Genomic DNA, 19,192 nt, shown 5'->3' with positions numbered 1-19,192 from the left:
GCGCGCAGTGTGGGGTGGAGCTCTTAAGGGTATGTATGAGGTGCCTCTCCCTCACTTTCACTGCAGCTCCAGTCCACTTTGCATCGAAACGCCCGCCCTCCTTCCTTAACTGCCTAGTCAACTTTTCTCAGTTCTGTGCTACCCCATGGTCATTCTCTCTTATTCCCTATTTCAGGGGGTACTTCGCCGGATCCCCAAGTGTAGCGATCGCTGCCCGCAGCTAGTTCCCATATGTCAAGGGCACCCTTGTAGTTTCAACTTATTGTTGCAAACTTTACACGCAATCTAGGCACTAGCAAGCTCTACCATTAACCCGGGAAATCTTATATATCTTTTCTCCTTGGCGGCTAGGCCTAATGGTCTGTGTTATTTTCCTCCTATTTAACAACAGGCACTTCCCAGTCTCTATGTACCATTCGCTGCACTTGTTATTTACTGTATTAACTCACCTAGGTTCACCTAGGCATTTATCCTATCTTGTTACTTGGCTCTATGCATACTCTTATTAATTGTTCCACTGTTTATTACCTTGATAGATTTATTTATCTGTCTGACTGTATATACTCAACTATGTTATTACCACTTGTCATGTACTTTTAATTATAGCCAATAAACATAATGTGTGTTCTGCAGCTTATTACACTATCAGGGAACTTGACTTTATGCACCCGTTATAAATGTTGACACGGATTATTCTCGTTAGATTTATGCAGGCGACGAGTCACAATAACGTGGCTAAAGTATTAGATTTATTTAGATTTACTCATTAGATTTACTTTAAGTCTCAACTATCTTATAATATTTGTCTTGTACTTTAATTATAGCAATAAGCATATTTTGTGTTCTGCAGCTTTGCATTATCTGGCTAACTGGTACTATGCATCTGTTATAATGTGCTACTGTTTATTCTCATTAGATTCACTTTTGCTCTACCGCTGTATCTATCCAGCTATGTTATAGACTTTGTCTTATAGTCTCTTTGACATTGATCATATTGTGTTACTGCACTTATCTCTACACTACTATTTAATAAACAAGTCCCCCCCATACTGGCTTGCGTTTTTCTCCCCCAATCAGAAACACGGTATCCTATCAACCCGTCCTCTTAAAAATAACGTCACTTTTGGCTCGTATAACATCATCGAAGTGTTTACCTAGGGATCTAACGTTCAAGTTGATTACAGAGATATTGTGATTATCTGTTAATACATTGTTTACATCATGTGCTGTAAAATATCTGCAATTTTGATCATTGAAGTGATGATTGTCATAGATAGTGGATAAGAGGTTTAGTTCTGGGTCTATACTTGTCTGCATAAAAAGGCTGTTTGCAGGAAAACAAGGCAAGAATGGCAAATTGCAAAATAGAAAACAAAGAAAAAAGTAAAAAGAAAAAAAAAAAACTTAATGGGAACTAGGAATGTAAAAAATTAACTAGAATAATTAATAACAATAGATGACCAAAAAAGTAAAAAAACAATTATGAAATCTATAAGATGAAAAGCTTGCTTACTATACTATTATAAGTACACTATAGTTGAATACTAAAGTTACACTAAAACAAACTGAGGTAGTTTAAATAGAGATACACTCAGGAACACTGGATAATGAAGTTAATACTAGAGGACACGGGCAAAGCCAGTGTACTATGGAACATGGGAGTAAAAAGAAAAAAAGACAATAATAAAGATGACAATATTATTCTTTTTTTTTTTTAACTAAAGTTAAAACCTTTTGAAGGGAAAGGCAGAGCTAGAGTACACAAAGGTAGTTAAATGAGATTATAATTTGAATTCAGGCTATACAGCAGATATCCCACAGTCATTGAGGAAAGAATTAAGGTGAGCTTCTGTGGTTATTGAATAGGTTTTTCCAGTGTCAGTCCTCCTAGCTATAATTTTACCATCTCGCACAAAACAGTGTTTAATTGTAGGGGAATTTTTGCAGAAGCCATGCAGTTTAAAAAAAGAGATTTTGCCTGCACCTGGTCAGACATTCATTCACATAAACAGTGGATTTACTAGCAACTGCAGATGAGATAAGATCAGTCTTGCGGACTGTCGCGATAACAGTGATTGCGGATAAGTCGCTCCACAACATTGAAGCTTGGATCGTCGACTTGATTTGGCGTCACCTGCTCTTTATTTTCGTCTAATTTCTTTATAAAAAGATACTTTTTCGGATTAAAATTATGTTTTTTCATGTTGTATGTTCAGCACCAACATTGTAATGAGTAAATATATCATATTTATTCATTACTAACGTATTGCCAGGAAGTTTTCTGAAGCGTGTGTAGCATGTCCTAGTTTTTGGTAATTAGACGGACCGACAAAGATGACTGAATCTCTTTTAAAACTTTTGACACTCATGAAGGTTTATCATTCAAATGCACTAACACGTGTGCTTTTATACCTTTACGTGACTTAAATAATCTGCCACATTTATCACACTCAAAAGGCCTTTCTTCTGTATGTACCAACATGTGACGTATTATAGATCCACGATCTTTAAACCTTCTGCCACACTCATCACACTCAAAAGGCCTTTCTTCTGTATGTACCAACATGTGACGTATTATAGATCCACGATCTTTAAACCTTCTGCCACACTCAAAAGGTCTTTCATCAATGTGCATCATCATGTGAGTCTTCATATGTCCAAGCTGACGGAATCTCTTCCCACACTCTGGACACTTATGAGGTTTTTCACCCGAATGCACTAACATGTGAGTCTTCATATGTCCAAGGTGTCTCAACCTCATCCCACACTCTGGACACTTATGAGGTTTTTCACCCGAATGTACTAACATGTGACGCTTCATACTTCCAAGCTGACTGAACCTCTTCCCACACTCTGGACACTTATGAGGTTTTTCACCCGAATGCACTAACATGTGTCTTCATATGTGCAAGACGACTGAACCTCTTCCCACACTCTGGACACTTATGAGGTTTTTCACCCGAATGCACTAACATGTGAGTCTTCATATGTCCAAGGTGTCTCAACCTCATCCCACACTCTGGACACTTATGAGGTTTTTCACCCGAATGTACTAACATGTGAGTCTTCATACTTCCAAGCTGACTGAACCTCTTCCCACACTCTGAACATTTATGAGGTTTTTCACCAGAATGCACTAACATGTGAGTCTTCATATTTCCAAGACGAGTGAATATCTTCCCACACTCTGGACACTGGTGAGTCTTCATCTTCTTTATGATAGGTGCAGTTTGTGGGAAGGTTTTCTCCTCGGATGACTGCATGAGTGGTGATGCTGGGTGACGCCTCACGGTGGGGCGTCAATGTTGAGGCTTAGGAAAGGCTTGAGTGTTGTTTCTTAGGCTGTTGTAGAGTTAGACTTGATGTGAGCACTTGAAGGTCAATGGTGGGCTTCTTCTTTATGATAGGTGCAGTTTGTGGGAAGGTTGTTGTGTTGATTTAGGGGCGACGACGATCGTACGTGGGAAGGTTTTATGCTCATGTCTGGACACTCACCGTCCCGTGTTGTGATAATGGCGGCGACGCTCACCTAGGCGTTCCAGTGTTCTTTCTGATGCCATATTTTATTTTTCTACTTCTTACTATTGTTTGTAACTGGTTTTCTACATTTAACTCTTATGTTTTCCTGTTTATTTTTAATTAAAGAATATGCTTGCAATTCATTTATTAAAATACAATGGTACTCGTTTATATACTTTCTGAAGGAAACATTGCTCTCATGGTGAATGCACTACTTTGCATTCTTTTTATTTATTTTTTTCAATCAAATAAATCATCAATCAGTATATATGAAAGGTAATAAACAAGTTGTAATAAATAGAATATAAGCAGATCCACAAAAAGTAGGCAAGATAATAAGCAAATACATTCATAAACAAATTTGTAATAGGGAAGGGATCCCCACCGGGGACTGGTCAAGTCGTATACTGCAATTTCGGATACCGGGCTAGAAACAACTTCGTTCACTGAGAAGTTTGTACATACAAACCATTCCGTTCGTATATGCGCTGGTTTGTGTTCGCTGTTGTTCTCATCTGAATAAATACATGGCACTTGTTCATATAATTAGCGCTTCTATTATTAGAATTATTTATCCATTATTAGAATAACAAGGTGCAAACCATACCCCCTTACAGTTGAAATCTATTTATTTATATACAAGAAGGTACATTGGGTTGCGAGAGTACATAACATTTTTTTTTTTTTTTTTTTTGAGATATATACAAGAGTTGTTACATTCTTGTACAGCCACTAGTACGCGTAGCGTTTCGGGCAAGTCCTTAATCCTATGGTCCCTGGAATACGATCCCCTGCCGCGAAGAATCGTTTTTTCATCTAAGTACACATTTTACTGTTGCGTTAAACAGAGGCTACAGTTAAGGAATTGCGCCCAGTAAATCCTCCCCGGCCAGGATACGAACCCATGACATAGCGCTCGCGGAACGCAAGGCGAGTGTCTTACCACTACACCACGGAGACTGCTGTGATATATTAAGAGGTATATATTAAGAGGTACATTGATATATTAAGAGGTACATTGTAGCAAAATTTGAGATTAAAGGATTTAAGACTAACACGTTTAGAAACAAAGCGCACACGAAGGAGGCTATTATTTGTTATGCACCCCATACTCTACCAGTAAGTAGTGGAGCAAAACATAGATTACTTGGTCATAAAGTCTTAATCAGACCAATTCAATTTCTTTCTTTATTATGCACCCCATACCCATCCCGTGGGCGGTGGTGTAAAGGATTACAGAGGCACATAATCGGTTCAGGAACTGAACCCTCTAGTTCGTTTAGCTAAGCAAATAACAATTTTTGACGCTAGTTACAAAATTATTAATATTATATATACATGTACACACTTTCATACATATATGTACATATATATTTACGTATACACATATACATACACATGCATACCTAATCACCTACACAAATACACACATCAATAATCTTTGTGTCACAAGTGATCAACAAGAGGCTCACAAGTCACTATACAAGGCACTTTACATCCATGGTGAGTCACACAGTTACTAGTCTTGCTGCACACCCACCCAACTGGGCGGCAGCTTTACAGTCATGTGCTGCACACCCACCCAACTGGGCGGCAGCTTTACAGTCATGTGCATGCATTACCTACAGTAAGCAAATTTTGGACACTTTGCTAAGATTTCGGGCAGCACATCATTATGAATGAAGTACTTACACATTTCTTGGACACTATTGATGGTGTTATCTCTAAATTCCGCGATTTTTTCACATTCCGTTATATAATGATGCAAAGTATGCGAATAGTTCTGCTGACAGAGTTTACATTTAGTCAAATCTACATCAGCAGATGTTACAAACTCCCAGAGGTACTTGTAGCCGAGCCTAAGCCTAGCAGTGGTAACATCTAGAAGTCTGCTAACATTATTGGATGACCCATAGACGTGCGGTTCTTCCTGCATAATAGAATGATAATAGATGGAGTAACTGGTGTGAATTTCACTTTGCCTCAAGTCTCCGAAATTTAGTTGATGTTCCTGGGATATTGCTGCCCTCAGACTGCTCAAAGGCAGTCCAAGTTGGTAATCAATTCCCTCTTTACGAGCAAAAGTCTTGGGCAACTCATCAGTTCTCAGTGGCTATTTTTACATTATCATTTACAACTAACTTAAGTTAAATAACAACCAGTAAACAGACTGCTGTTTTCTAATTCTAGTTCAGGCACTTCCTGGGATAAAACGCGAACATCCCCTGAGGAACTGTGAGGTGCTTATCTGTTTTTCCTCGTAACGGTCCCTAAGCTTCCACAAATGTTCCTGTTTCTCTTTATTGCCCCTTGCGGCGACTGGACTTTAGCTTTTGATCAGAAACCAGTTGGTATTGCAAGGTTACCAGGGACGCCTCACGGTACAGTAAGGGGATTAAAATATATAAAGCCAAGTTGTCCCTCACTGCCCCACCACCATCTGGTCACCACTTGGTCCGGGAGACATCTCCCGTCACGCAGAGTGCAGTCGCGCCTCCACAGATCTCCAGTATCAGCTCTTGATACTGGTAATGGCTCAAAAGGGCCACCACTTACGAGCTATTCATGCCCGTGCCACCTTTTGGGTGGCTTCATCTTCATCTTAACACATTCACAAGGGAGACATCTCCCGTCACGCAGGGTGCATTCGCACCTACACAGATCTCCAGTATTAGCTCTTGATACTGGTAATGGCTCAAAAGGGCCACCACTTACGGGCTATTCATGCCCGTGCCACCTTTTGGGTGGCTTCATCTTCTTCTTCTCACTGCCCTTTGATTCAAACGCTGGTGCCATCCTTCTACGTCATTGTTGGTCCTCACCAGCCGTCTAAATGCACACCAGTTCCCCAATTCCCACACACTGTTGCACAGCCACGTATTTTTTATGTAATGAGTTAATTGTGTCGTTAAGGGTGGACTGCTAGCCGACTTTTCTTATTCAGCAAACGCCTTACAATTATGTAGTGCATACGTACCACATAAGTACGTGTGTGTTACACACGTACACACACACACACCTTGTCAAACACAAGACGAAGCTTGAAAAAGTTTAGTGGTATGCCAATAGGCTAGTCCCAGGACTAAGAGGCATGAGTTACAAGGACAGACTGCGAGAAATGCACCTCATGACACTGGAAGACAAAAGAGTAAGGGGAGACATGATCACTACCTACAAAATTCTCAGAGCAATTGATAGGGTACATAAAGATAAACTGTTTAACACGGGTGGTAGGCGAACAAGGGGACACAGGTGGAAACTTAGTACCCAAATGAGCCACTGGGATGTTAGAAAGAACTTTTTCAGTGTCAGAGTAGTTAATAGATGGAATGCATTAGGCAATGATGTGGTGGAGGCTGACTCCATACACAGTTTCAAATGCAGATATGATAGAGCCCAGTAGGCTCAGGAATCTGTACATCAGTTGATTGCCAGTTGAGAGGTGGGACCAAAGAGCCAGAGCTAAACCCGCGCAACTACAACTAGGTGAGTATACACACAAACACACACACGTACACACACACACACAGACACAAACATACACACACTAATGCCTCTATTCACCTTGCAGTAAATAGGAACCTGAAAGTCAGGAAGCTGCTAAAGGCTGCATCTTGGGGATGTGTGAGTGTGTTAGATAAAAATATATGTTGTTTAGATATGATGGAGGAAAAGAGGCCGAGAGTCGGTACATTAGACAACCGACGCTTAGAAAGGCGGGGTCCAAGAGCTAACAGCTAAATCTTAGGAAATAATAAATTAAAATATTTAATACACACATATACATATTTCACATGAATTTGGCTGAGGGCACACTGAGGGCTGATGGCCCCGTTGACGGGGGCAGGAAGTCGGCGGTTGATCAAAGGCCTCCCCCATCCTCCACATACCTGAGGATTATTCCGGCTTAATTTTAAACGGAAGTAATGTCTTGGTATTTACGGCTTCAGCGGGTGGGTGGGTCCGTGGGTTTATTACACTATGAGTGAAAACAATCGCCTATTCTCTATTTTATATTGCCGCTTGTAGAGCTAGAAGCTGTTGCCTCTTGTGTGCGTTGCACAAGGGGATTAAATCTGGATTAACATCTTTCAATATTTCCAGTATTTTTTAAGGTATCGCTTAAATACCGAAGATGCTGTTATTGGACACCGCTTAATTGACAATGTCTCAACAGCGCAGGCTGAAGATGTGCGTGGCTCCTGCTATTGCAATGATGCTCATTTGCTTTTCAATGATGCGCATTAGTTGTCCCCTCTCTAACTTACCGTTCTAAATACCCCTTCTCTATCTCTCGCAAACATTCCCCCCCCATACATCTCCCCCTTTCCTCCTGTCCCCCTGTCCCTCACTTTGTCCCCTTGCCCACATTTTCTGTCCTATGTCCCCGATCCCTTTCCCCCTGTCCCCCCTCTCTGTCCCCTTGTCCCCCCTTTCCATCTCTCTGTCCCCCTGTCCCTCTCTATCCCATTGTCCCTCTCTCTGTCCCCCTGTCTCTCTCTGTCCCCCCGTTCTTCTCCGGTATAAAAAGTCGTAATTTGAATCTGAAAATATATTCAGAGAGTCAGAATTCCGCTCAAAAATCACGCTCAGGAGTCAAATTTCCGACATTTCAGACATTTTGAAAACTGCTGGTGGGTTTGGGCAAAATATGACCCATCGCCGTTTTCAGTAATTGGCATATTTTTTGTATGAAACGTCGTAATTTGAAACTGAAGATAGGTGCAGAGAGTCAGAATTCGGCTCAAAAATCACGCTCAGGAGTCAAATTTCCGGCATTTCAGACATTTTGAAAACTGCAGGGGGGTTTGGACAAAATATGACCCATCGCCGTTTTCAGAAATTGGCATATTTTCGGTATAAAAAGTCGTAAATTTGAAACTGAAAATAGGTGCAGAGAGTCAGAATTCGGCTCAAAAATCACGCTCAGGAGTCAAATTTCCGGCATTTCAGAAATTTTGAAAACTGCAGGGGGGTTTGGGCAAAATATGACCCATCGCCGTTTTCAGTAATTGGCATATTTTCGGTATAAAAAGTCGTAATTTGAAACTGAAAATAGGTGCAGAAAGTCAGAATTCGGATAAAAAATCACGCTCAGGAGTCAAATTTCCGACATTGCAAACATTTTGAAAACTGCAGAGGGGTTTGGGCAAAATATGACCCATCGCCGTTTACAGTAATTGGCATATTTTCGGTATAAAAAGTCGTAATTTGAAACTGAAAATAGGTGCAGAAAGTCAGAATTCGGATTAAAAATCACGCTCAGGAGTCAAATTTCCGACATTGCAAACATTTTGAAAACTGCAAGGGGGTTTGGGCAAAATATGACCCATCGCCGTTCTCAGTAATTGGCATATTTTCGGTATAAAAAGTCGTAATTTGAAACTGAAATAGGTGCAAAGAGTCAAAATTCGGCTCAAAAATCACGCTCAGGAATCAAATTTCCGACATTTCAGACATTTTGATAACTGCAGGGGGGGTTTGGGCAAAATATGACCCATCGCCGTTTTCTGTAATTGGCATATTTTCGGTATAAAAATTCGAAATTTGAAACTGAAAATAGGTGCAGAGAGTCAGAATTCGGCGCAAAAATCACGCTCTGGAGTCAAATTTCCGACATTTCAGACATTTTAAAAACTGCAGGGAGGTTTGGGCAAAATATGACCCATCGCCGTTTTCAGTAATTGGCATATTTTCGGTATGAAAAGTCGTAATTTGAAACTGAAAATAGGTGCAGAGAGTCAGAATTCGGCTCAAAAATCACGCTCAGGAGTCAAATTTCAGACATTTTGAAAACTGCAGGGGGGTTTGACAAAAACATGACCCATCGCCGTTTTAAGTAATTGGCATATTTTCGCTATGAAACGTCGTAATTTGAAACTAAAAATAGGTGCAGAGAGTCAGAATTCGGCTCAAAAATCACGCTCAGGAGTCAAATTTCAGACATTTTGAAAACTGCAGGGGGGTTTGGCCAAAATATAACCCATCGCCGTTTTCAGTAATTGGCATATTTTCGGTATGAAAATTCGTAATTTGAAACTGAAAATAGGTGCAGAGAGTCAGAATTCGGCTCAAAAATCACGCTCAGGAGTCAAATTTCCGACATTTCAAACAGTTTGAAAATTGCAGGGGGGGTTTGTGCAAAATATGACCCATCGCCGTTTTTAGTAATTGGCATATTTTCGGTATGAAACGTCGTAATTTGAAACTGAAAATAGGTGCAGAGAGTCAGAATTCGGCTCAAAAATCACGCTCAGGAGTCAAATTTCCGGCATTTCAGACATTTTAAAAACTGCAGGGGGGTTCGGGCAAAATATGACCCATCGCCTGTTTTCAGTAATTGGCATATTTCCGGTATAAAAAGTCGTAATTTGAAACAGAAAATAGGTGCAGAGAGTCAGAATTCGGCTCAAAAATCACGCTCAGGAGTCAAATTTCCGACATTTCAGACATTTTGAAAACTGCAGGGGGGGTTTGGGCAAAATTTGACCCATCGCCGTTTTCAGTAATTGGCATATTTTCGGTATGAAACGTCGTAATTTAAAACTGAAAATAGGTGCAGAGAGTCAGAATTCGGCTCAAAAATCACGCTCAGGAGTCAAATTTCCGACATTTCAGACATTTTGAAAACTGCAGGGGGGTTTGGGCAAAATATGACCCATCGCCGTTTTCAGTAATTGGCATATTTTCGGTATAAAAAGTCGTAATTTGAAACTGAAAATATGGTCAGAGAGTCAGAATTCCGCTCAAAAATCACGCTCAGGAGTCAAATTTCCGACATTTCAGACATTTTGAAAACTGCTGGGGGGTTTGGGCAAAATATGACCCATCGCCGTTTTCAGTAATTGGCATATTTTTTGTATAAAACGTCGTAATTTGAAACTGAAGATAGGTGCAGAGAGTCAGAATTTGGCTCAAAAATCACGCTCAGGAGTCAAATTTTCGGCATTTCAGACATTTTGAAAACTGCAGGGGGGTTTGGGCAAAATATGACCCATCGCCGTTTTCAGAAATTGGCATATTTTCGGTATAAAAAGTCGTAATTTGAAACTGAAAATAGGTGCAGAGAGTCAGAATTCGGCTCAAAAATCACGCTCAGGAGTCAAATTTCCGGCATTTCAGAAATTTTGAAAACTGCAGGGGGGTTTGGGCAAAATATGACCCATCGCCGTTTTCAGTAATTGGCATATTTTCGGTATAAAAAGTCGTAAGTTGAAACTGAAAATAGGTGCAGAAAGTCAGAATTCGGATTAAAAATCACGCTCAGGAGTCAAATTTCCGACATTGCAAACATTTTGAAAACTGCAGAGGGGTTTGGGCAAAATATGACCCATCGCCGTTTACAGTAATTGGCATATTTTCAGTATGAAACGTCGTAATTTGAAACTGAAAATAGGTGCAGAGAGTCAGAATTCGGCTCAAAAATCACGCTCAGGAGTCAAATTTCCGGCATTTCAGACATTTTAAAAAATGCAGTTGGGTTCGGGCAAAATATGTCCCATCGCCGTTTTCAGTAATTGGCATATTTTCGGTATAAAAAGTAGTAATTTGAAACTGAAAATAGGTGCAGAGAGTCAGAATTCGGCTCAAAAATCACGCTCACGAGTCAAATTTCCGACATTTCAGACATTTTGAAAACTGCAGGGGGGTTTGGGCAAAATATGACCCATCGCCGTTTTCAGTAATTGGCAAATTTTCGGTATGAAACGTCGCAATTTGAAACTGAAAATAGGTGCAGAGAGTCAGAATTCGGCTCAAAAATCACGCTCAGGAGGCAAATTTCCGACATTTCAGACATTTTGAAAACTGCTGGGGGGGTTTGGGCAAAATATGACCCATCGCCGTTTTCAGTAATTGGCATATTTTCGGTATAAAAAGTCGTAATTTGAAACTGAAAATATGTGCAGAGAGTCAGAATTCTGCTCAAAAATCATGCTCAGGAGTCAAATTTCCGACATTTCAGACATTTTGAAAACTGCTTTGGGGTTTGGGCAAAATATGACCCATCGCCGTTTTCAGTAATTGGCATATTTTTTGTATGAAACGTCGTAATTTGAAACTGAAATTAGGTGCAGAGTGTCAGAATTCGGCTCAAAAATCACGCTCAGGAGTCAAATTTCCGACATTTCAGACATTTTGAAAACTGCTGGGGGGTTTGGACAAAATATGACCCATCGCCGTTTTCAGTAATTGGCATATATATTATGTATGAAACGTCGTAATTTGAAACTGAAATTAGGTGCAGAGTGTCAGAATTCGGCTCAAAAATCACGCTCAGGAGTCAAATTTCAGACATTTTGAAAACTGCAGGGGGGTTTGGCCAAAATATGACCCATCGCCGTTTTCAGTAATTGGCATATTTTCGGTATGAAAATTCGTAATTTGAAACTGAAAATAGGTGCAGAGAGTCAGAATTCGGCTCAAAAATCACGCTCAGGAGTCAAATTTCCGGCATTTCAGACATTTTAAAAACTGCAGGGGGGTTCGGGCAAAATATGACCCATCGCCGTTTTCAGTAATTGGCATATTTCCGGTATAAAAAGTCGTAATTTGAAACTGAAAATAGGTGCAGAGAGTCAGAATTCGGCTCAAAAATCACGCTCAGGAGTCAAATTTCCGACATTTCAGACATTTTGAAAACTGCAGGGGGGGTTTGGGCAAAATTTGACCCATCGCAGTTTTCAGTAATTGGCATATTTTCGGTATGAAACGTCGTAATTTAAAACTGAAAATAGGTGCAGAGAGTCAGAATTCGGCTCAAAAATCACGCTCAGGAGTCAAATTTCCGACATTTCAGACATTTTGAAAACTGCAGGGGGGTTTGGGCAAAATATGACCCATCGCCGTTTTCAGTAATTGGCATATTTTCGGTATAAAAATTCGTAATTTGAAACTGAAAATATGTGCAGAGAGTCAGCATTCCGCTCAAAAATCACGCTCAGGAGTCAAATTTCCGACATTTCAGACATTTTGAAAACTGCTGGGGCGTTTGGGCAAAATATGACCCATCGCCGTTTTCAGTAATTGGCATATTTTTTGTATGAAACGTCGTAATTTGAAACTGAAGATAGGTGCAGAGAGTCAGAATTCGGCTCAAAAATCACGCTCAGGAGTCAAATTTCCGGCATTTCAGACATTTTGAAAACTGCAGGGGGGTTTGGGCAAAATATGACCCATCGCCGTTTTCAGAAATTGGCATATTTTCGGTATAAAAAGTCGTAATTTGAAACTGAAAATAGGTGCAGAGAGTCAGAATTCGGCTCAAAAATCACGCTCAGGAGTCAAATTTCCGGCATTTCAGAAATTTTGAAAACTGCAGGGGGGTTTGGGCAAAATATGACCCATCGCCGTTTTCAGTAATTGGCATATTTTCGGTATAAAAAGTCGTAAGTTGAAACTGAAAATAGGTGCAGAAAGTCAGAATTCGGATTAAAAATCACGCTCAGGAGTCAAATTTCCGACATTGCAAACATTTTGAAAACTGCAGAGGGGTTTGGGCAAAATATGACCCATCGCCGTTTTCAGTAATTGGCATATTTTTTGTATGAAACGTCGTAATTTGAAACTGAAGATAGGTGCAGAGAGTCAGAATTCGGCTCAAAAATCACGCTCAGGAGTCAAATTTCCGGCATTTCAGACATTTTAAAAACTGCAGGGGGGTTCGGGCAAAATATGACCCATCGCCGTTTTCAGTAATTGGCATATTTCCGGTATAAAAAGTCGTAAGTTGAAACTGAAAATAGGTGCAGAAAGTCAGAATTCGGATTAAAAATCACGCTCAGGAGTCAAATTTCCGACATTGCAAACATTTTGAAAACTGCAAGGGGGTTTGGGCAAAATATGACCCATCGCCGTTTTCAGTAATTGGCATATTTTCGGTATAAAAAGTCGTAATTTGAAACTGAAAATAGGTGCAAAGAGTCAAAATTCGGCTCAAAAATCACGCTCAGGAATCAAATTTCCGACATTTCAGACATTTTGATAACTGCAGGGGGGGTTTGGGCAAAATATGACCCATCGCCGTTTTCTGTAATTGGCATATTTTCGGTATAAAAATTCGAAATTTGAAACTGAAAATAGGCGCAGAGAGTCAGAATTCGGCGCAAAAATCACGCTCTGGAGTCAAATTTCCGACATTTCAGACATTTTAAAAACTGCAGGGAGGTTTGGGCAAAATATGACCCATCGCCGTTTTCAGTAATTGGCATATTTTCGGTATGAAAAGTCGTAATTTGAAACTGAAAATAGGTGCAGAGAGTCAGAATTCGGCTCAAAAATCACGCTCAGGAGTCAAATTTCAGACATTTTGAAAACTGCAGGGGGGTTTGACAAAAACATGACCCATCGCCGTTTTCAGTAATTGGCATATTTTCGCTATGAAACGTCGTAATTTGAAACTGAAAATAGGTGCAGAGAGTCAGAATTCGGCTCAAAAATCACGCTCAGGAGTCAAATTTCAGACATTTTGAAAACTGCAGGGGGGTTTGGCCAAAATATAACCCATCGCCGTTTTCAGTAATTGGCATATTTTCGGTATGAAAATTCGTAATTTGAAACTGAAAATAGGTGCAGAGAGTCAGAATTCGGCTCAAAAATCACGCTCAGGAGTCAAATTTCCGACATTTCAAACATTTTGAAAATTGCAGGGGGGGTTTGTGCAAAATATGACCCATCGCCGTTTTTAGTAATTGGCATATTTTCGGTATGAAACGTCGTAATTTGAAACTGAAAATAGGTGCAGAGAGTCAGAATTCGGCTCAAAAATCACGCTCAGGAGTCAAATTTCCGGCATTTCAGACATTTTAAAAACTGCAGGGGGGTTCGGGCAAAATATGACCCATTGCCGTTTTCAGTAATTGGCATATTTCCGGTATAAAAAGTCGTAATTTGAAACTGAAAATAGGTGCAGAGAGTCAGAATTCGGCTCAAAAATCACGCTCAGGAGTCAAATTTCCGACATTTCAGACATTTTGAAAACTGCAGGGGGGGTTTGGGCAAAATATGACCCATCGCCGTTTTCAGTAATTGGCATATTTTCGGTATGAAACGTCGTAATTTAAAACTGAAAATAGGTGCAGAGAGTCAGAATTCGGCTCAAAAATCACGCTCAGGAGTCAAATTTCCGACATTTCAGACATTTTGAAAACTGCAGGGGGGTTTGGGCAAAATATGACCCATCGCCGTTTTCAGTAATTGGCATATTTTCGGTATAAAAAGTCGTAATTTGAAACTGAAAATATGGTCAGAGAGTCAGAATTCCGCTCAAAAATCACGCTCAGGAGTCAAATTTCCGACATTTCAGACATTTTGAAAACTGCTGGGGGGTTTGGGCAAAATATGACCCATCGCCGTTTTCAGTAATTGGCATATTTTTTGTATGAAACGTCGTAATTTGAAACTGAAGATAGGTGCAGAGAGTCAGAATTCGGCTCAAAAATCACGCTCAGGAGTCAAATTTCCGGCATTTCAGACATTTTGAAAACTGCAGGGGGGTTTGGGCAAAATATAACCCATCGCCGTTTTCAGAAATTGGCATATTTTCGGTATAAAAATTCGTAATTTGAAACTGAAAATAGGTGCAGAGAGTCAGAATTCGGCTCAAAAATCACGCTCAGGAGTCAAATTTCCGGCATTTCAGAAATTTTGAAAACTGCAGGGGGGTTTGGGCAAAATATGACCCATCGCCGTTTTCAGTAATTGGCATATTTTCGGTATAAAAAGTCGTAAGTTGAAACTGAAAATAGGTGCAGAAAGTCAGAATTCGGATTAAAAATCACGCTCAGGAGTCAAATTTCCGACATTGCAAACATTTTGAAAACTGCAGAGGGGTTTGGGCAAAATATGACCCATCGCCGTTTACAGTAATTGGCATATTTTCAGTATGAAACGTCGTAATTTGAAACTGAAAATAGGTGCAGAGAGTCAGAATTCGGCTCAAAAATCACGCTCAGGAGTCAAATTTCCGGCATTTCAGACATTTTAAAAAATGCAGTTGGGTTCGGGCAAAATATGACCCATCGCCGTTTTCAGTAATTGGCATATTTTCGGTATAAAAAGTAGTAATTTGAAACTGAAAATAGGTGCAGAGAGTCAGAATTCGGCTCAAAAATCACGCTCAGGAGTCAAATTTCCGACATTTCAGACATTTTGAAAACTGCAGGGGGGGTTTTCGCAAAATATGACCCATCGCCGTTTTCAGTAATTGGCAAATTTTCGGTATGAAACGTCGCAATTTGAAACTGAAAATAGGTGCAGAGAGTCAGAATTCGGCTCAAAAATCACGCTCAGGAGGCAAATTTCCGACATTTCAGACATTTTGAAAACTGCTGGGGGGGTTTGGGCAAAATATGACCCATCGCCGTTTTCAGTAATTGGCATATTTTCGGTATAAAAAGTCGTAATTTGAAACTGAAAATATGTGCAGAGAGTCAGAATTCCGCTCAAAAATCACGCTCAGGAGTCAAATTTCCGACATTTCAGACATTTTGAAAACTGCTTTGGGGTTTGGACAAAATATGACCCATCGCCGTTTTCAGTAATTGGCATATTTTTTGTATGAAACAGTCGTAATTTGAAACTGAAATTAGGTGCAGAGTGTCAGAATTCGGCTCAAAAATCACGCTCAGGAGTCAAATTTCCGACATTTCAGACATTTTGAAAACTGCTGGGGGGTTTGGACAAAATATGACCCATCGCCGTTTTCAGTAATTGGCATATATATTATGTATGAAACGTCGTAATTTGAAACTGAAATTAGGTGCAGAGTGTCAGAATTCGGCTCAAAAATCACGCTCAGGAGTCAAATTTCAGACATTTTGAAAACTGCAGGGGGGTTTGGCCAAAATATGACCCATCGCCGTTTTCAGTAATTGGCATATTTTCGGTATGAAAATTCGTAATTTTAAACTGAAAATAGGTGCAGAGAGTCAGAATTCGGCTCAAAAATCACGCTCAGGAGTCAAATTTCCGGCATTTCAGACATTTTAAAAACTGCAGGGGGGTTCGGGGAAAATATGACCCATCGCCGTTTTCAGTAATTGGCATATTTCCGGTATAAAAAGTCGTAATTTGAAACTGAAAATAGGTGCAGAGAGTCAGAATTCGGCTCAAAAATCACGCTCAGGAGTCAAATTTCCGACATTTCAGACATTTTGAAAACTGCAGGGGGGGTTTGGGCAAAATTTGACCCATCGCAGTTTTCAGTAATTGGCATATTTTCGGTATGAAACGTCGTAATTTAAAACTGAAAATAGGTGCAGAGAGTCAGAATTCGGCTCAAAAATCACGCTCAGGTTTAAATTTCCGACATTTCAGACATTTTGAAAACTGCAGGGGGGTTTGGGCAAAATATGACCCATCGCCGTTTTCAGTAATTGGCATATTTTCGGTATAAAAATTCGTAATTTGAAACTGAAAATATGTGCAGAGAGTCAGAATTCCGCTCAAAAATCACGCTCAGGAGTCAAATTTCCGACATTTCAGACATTTTGAAAACTGCTGGGGGGTTTGGGCAAAATATGACCCATCGCCGTTTTCAGTAATTGGCATATTTTTTGTTTGAAACGTCGTAATTTGAAACTGAAGATAGGTGCAGAGAGTCAGAATTCGGCTCAAAAATCACGCTCAGGAGTCAAATTTCCGGCATTTCAGACATTTTGAAAACTGCAGGGGGGTTTGGACAAAATATGACCCATCGCCGTTTTCAGAAATTGGCATATTTTCGGTATAAAAAGTCGTAATTTGAAACTGAAAATAGGTGCAGAGAGTCAGAATTCGGCTCAAAAATCACGCTCAGGAGTCAAATTTCCGGCATTTCAGAAATTTTGAAAACTGCAGGGGGGTTTGGGCAAAATATGACCCATCGCCGTTTTCAGTAATTGGCATATTTTCGGTATAAAAAGTCGTAATTTGAAACTGAAAATAGGTGCAGAAAGTCAGAATTCGGATAAAAAATCACGCTCAGGAGTCAAATTTCCGACATTGCAAACATTTTGAAAACTGCAGAGGGGTTTGGCCAAATATGACCCATCGCCGTTTACAGTAATTGGCATATTTTCGGTATAAAAAGTCGTAATTTGAAACTGAAAATAGGTGCAGAAAGTCAGAATTCGGATTAAAAATCACGCTCAGGAGTCAAATTTCCGACATTGCAAACATTTTGAAAACTGCAAGGGGGTTTGGGCAAAATATGACCCATCGCCGTTTTCAGTAATTGGCATATTTTCGGTATAAAAAGTCGTAATTTGAAACTGAAAATAGGTGCAAAGAGTCAAAATTCGGCTCAAAAATCACGCTCAGGAATCAAATTTCCGACATTTCAGACATTTTGATAACTGCAGGGGGGGTTTGGGCAAAATATGACCCATCGCCGTTTTCTGTAATTGGCATATTTTCGGTATAAAAATTCGAAATTTGAAACTGAAAATAGGCGCAGAGAGTCAGAATTCGGCGCAAAAATCACGCTCTGGAGTCAAATTTCCGACATTTCAGACATTTTAAAAACTGCAGGGAGGTTTGGGCAAAATATGACCCATCGCCGTTTTCAGTAATTGGCATATTTTCGGTATGAAAAGTCGTAATTTGAAACTGAAAATAGGTGCAGAGAGTCAGAATTCGGCTCAAAAATCACGCTCAGGAGTCAAATTTCAGACATTTTGAAAACTGCAGGGGGGTTTGACAAAAACATGACCCATCGCCGTTTTCAGTAATTGGCATATTTTCGCTATGAAACGTCGTAATTTGAAACTGAAAATAGGTGCAGAGAGTCAGAATTCGGCTCAAAAATCACGCTCAGGAGTCAAATTTCAGACATTTTGAAAACTGCAGGGGGGTTTGGCCAAAATATAACCCATCGCCGTTTTCAGTAATTGGCATATTTTCGGTATGAAAATTCGTAATTTGAAACTGAAAATAGGTGCAGAGAGTCAGAATTCGGCTCAAAAATCACGCTCAGGAGTCAAATTTCCGACATTTCAAACATTTTGAAAATTGCAGGGGGGGTTTGTGCAAAATATGACCCATCGCCGTTTTTAGTAATTGGCATATTTTCGGTATGAAACGTCGTAATTTGAAACTGAAAATAGGTGCAGAGAGTCAGAATTCGGCTCAAAAATCACGCTCAGGAGTCAAATTTCCGGCATTTCAGACATTTTAAAAACTGCAGGGGGGTTCGGGCAAAATATGACCCATCGCCGTTTTCAGTAATTGGCATATTTCCGGTATAAAAAGTCGTAATTTGAAACTGAAAATAGGTGCAGAGAGTCAGAATTCGGCTCAAAAATCACGCTCAGGAGTCAAATTTCCGACATTTCAGACATTTTGAAAACTGCAGGGGGGGTTTGGGCAAAATATGACCCATCGCCGTTTTCAGTAATTGGCATATTTTCGGTATGAAACGTCGTAATTTAAAACTGAAAATAGGTGCAGAGAGTCAGAATTCGGCTCAAAAATCACGCTCAGGAGTCAAATTTCCGACATTTCAGACATTTTGAAAACTGCAGGGGGGTTTGGGCAAAATATGACCCATCGCCGTTTTCAGTAATTGGCATATTTTCGGTATAAAAAGTCGTAATTTGAAACTGAAAATATGGTGCAGAGAGTCAGAATTCCGCTCAAAAATCACGCTCAGGAGTCAAATTTCCGACATTTCAGACATTTTGAAAACTGCATGGGG

General features: G+C 40.0%; 1 protein-coding gene across 1 annotated transcript; it reads right to left on the bottom strand.

Moving 5' to 3' along the window:
- Positions 1-2,365: 2,365 nt before the first annotated feature.
- Positions 2,366-2,893, bottom strand: LOC138367323 (gastrula zinc finger protein XlCGF57.1-like). Its single transcript, XM_069328754.1, has one exon. The coding sequence runs from the start codon at positions 2,891-2,893 to the stop codon at positions 2,366-2,368; it is 528 nt and encodes a 175-aa protein (XP_069184855.1).
- Positions 2,894-19,192: the final 16,299 nt, after the last annotated feature.

Source organism: Procambarus clarkii, chromosome 2, assembly GCF_040958095.1.
Source record: "Procambarus clarkii isolate CNS0578487 chromosome 2, FALCON_Pclarkii_2.0, whole genome shotgun sequence".
In the NCBI taxonomy this organism is placed as follows: Eukaryota; Metazoa; Arthropoda; class Malacostraca; order Decapoda; family Cambaridae; genus Procambarus; species Procambarus clarkii.
Note: the sequence above shows the minus strand (reverse complement) of the source record. Positions and strands in the feature narration are given on the sequence as shown.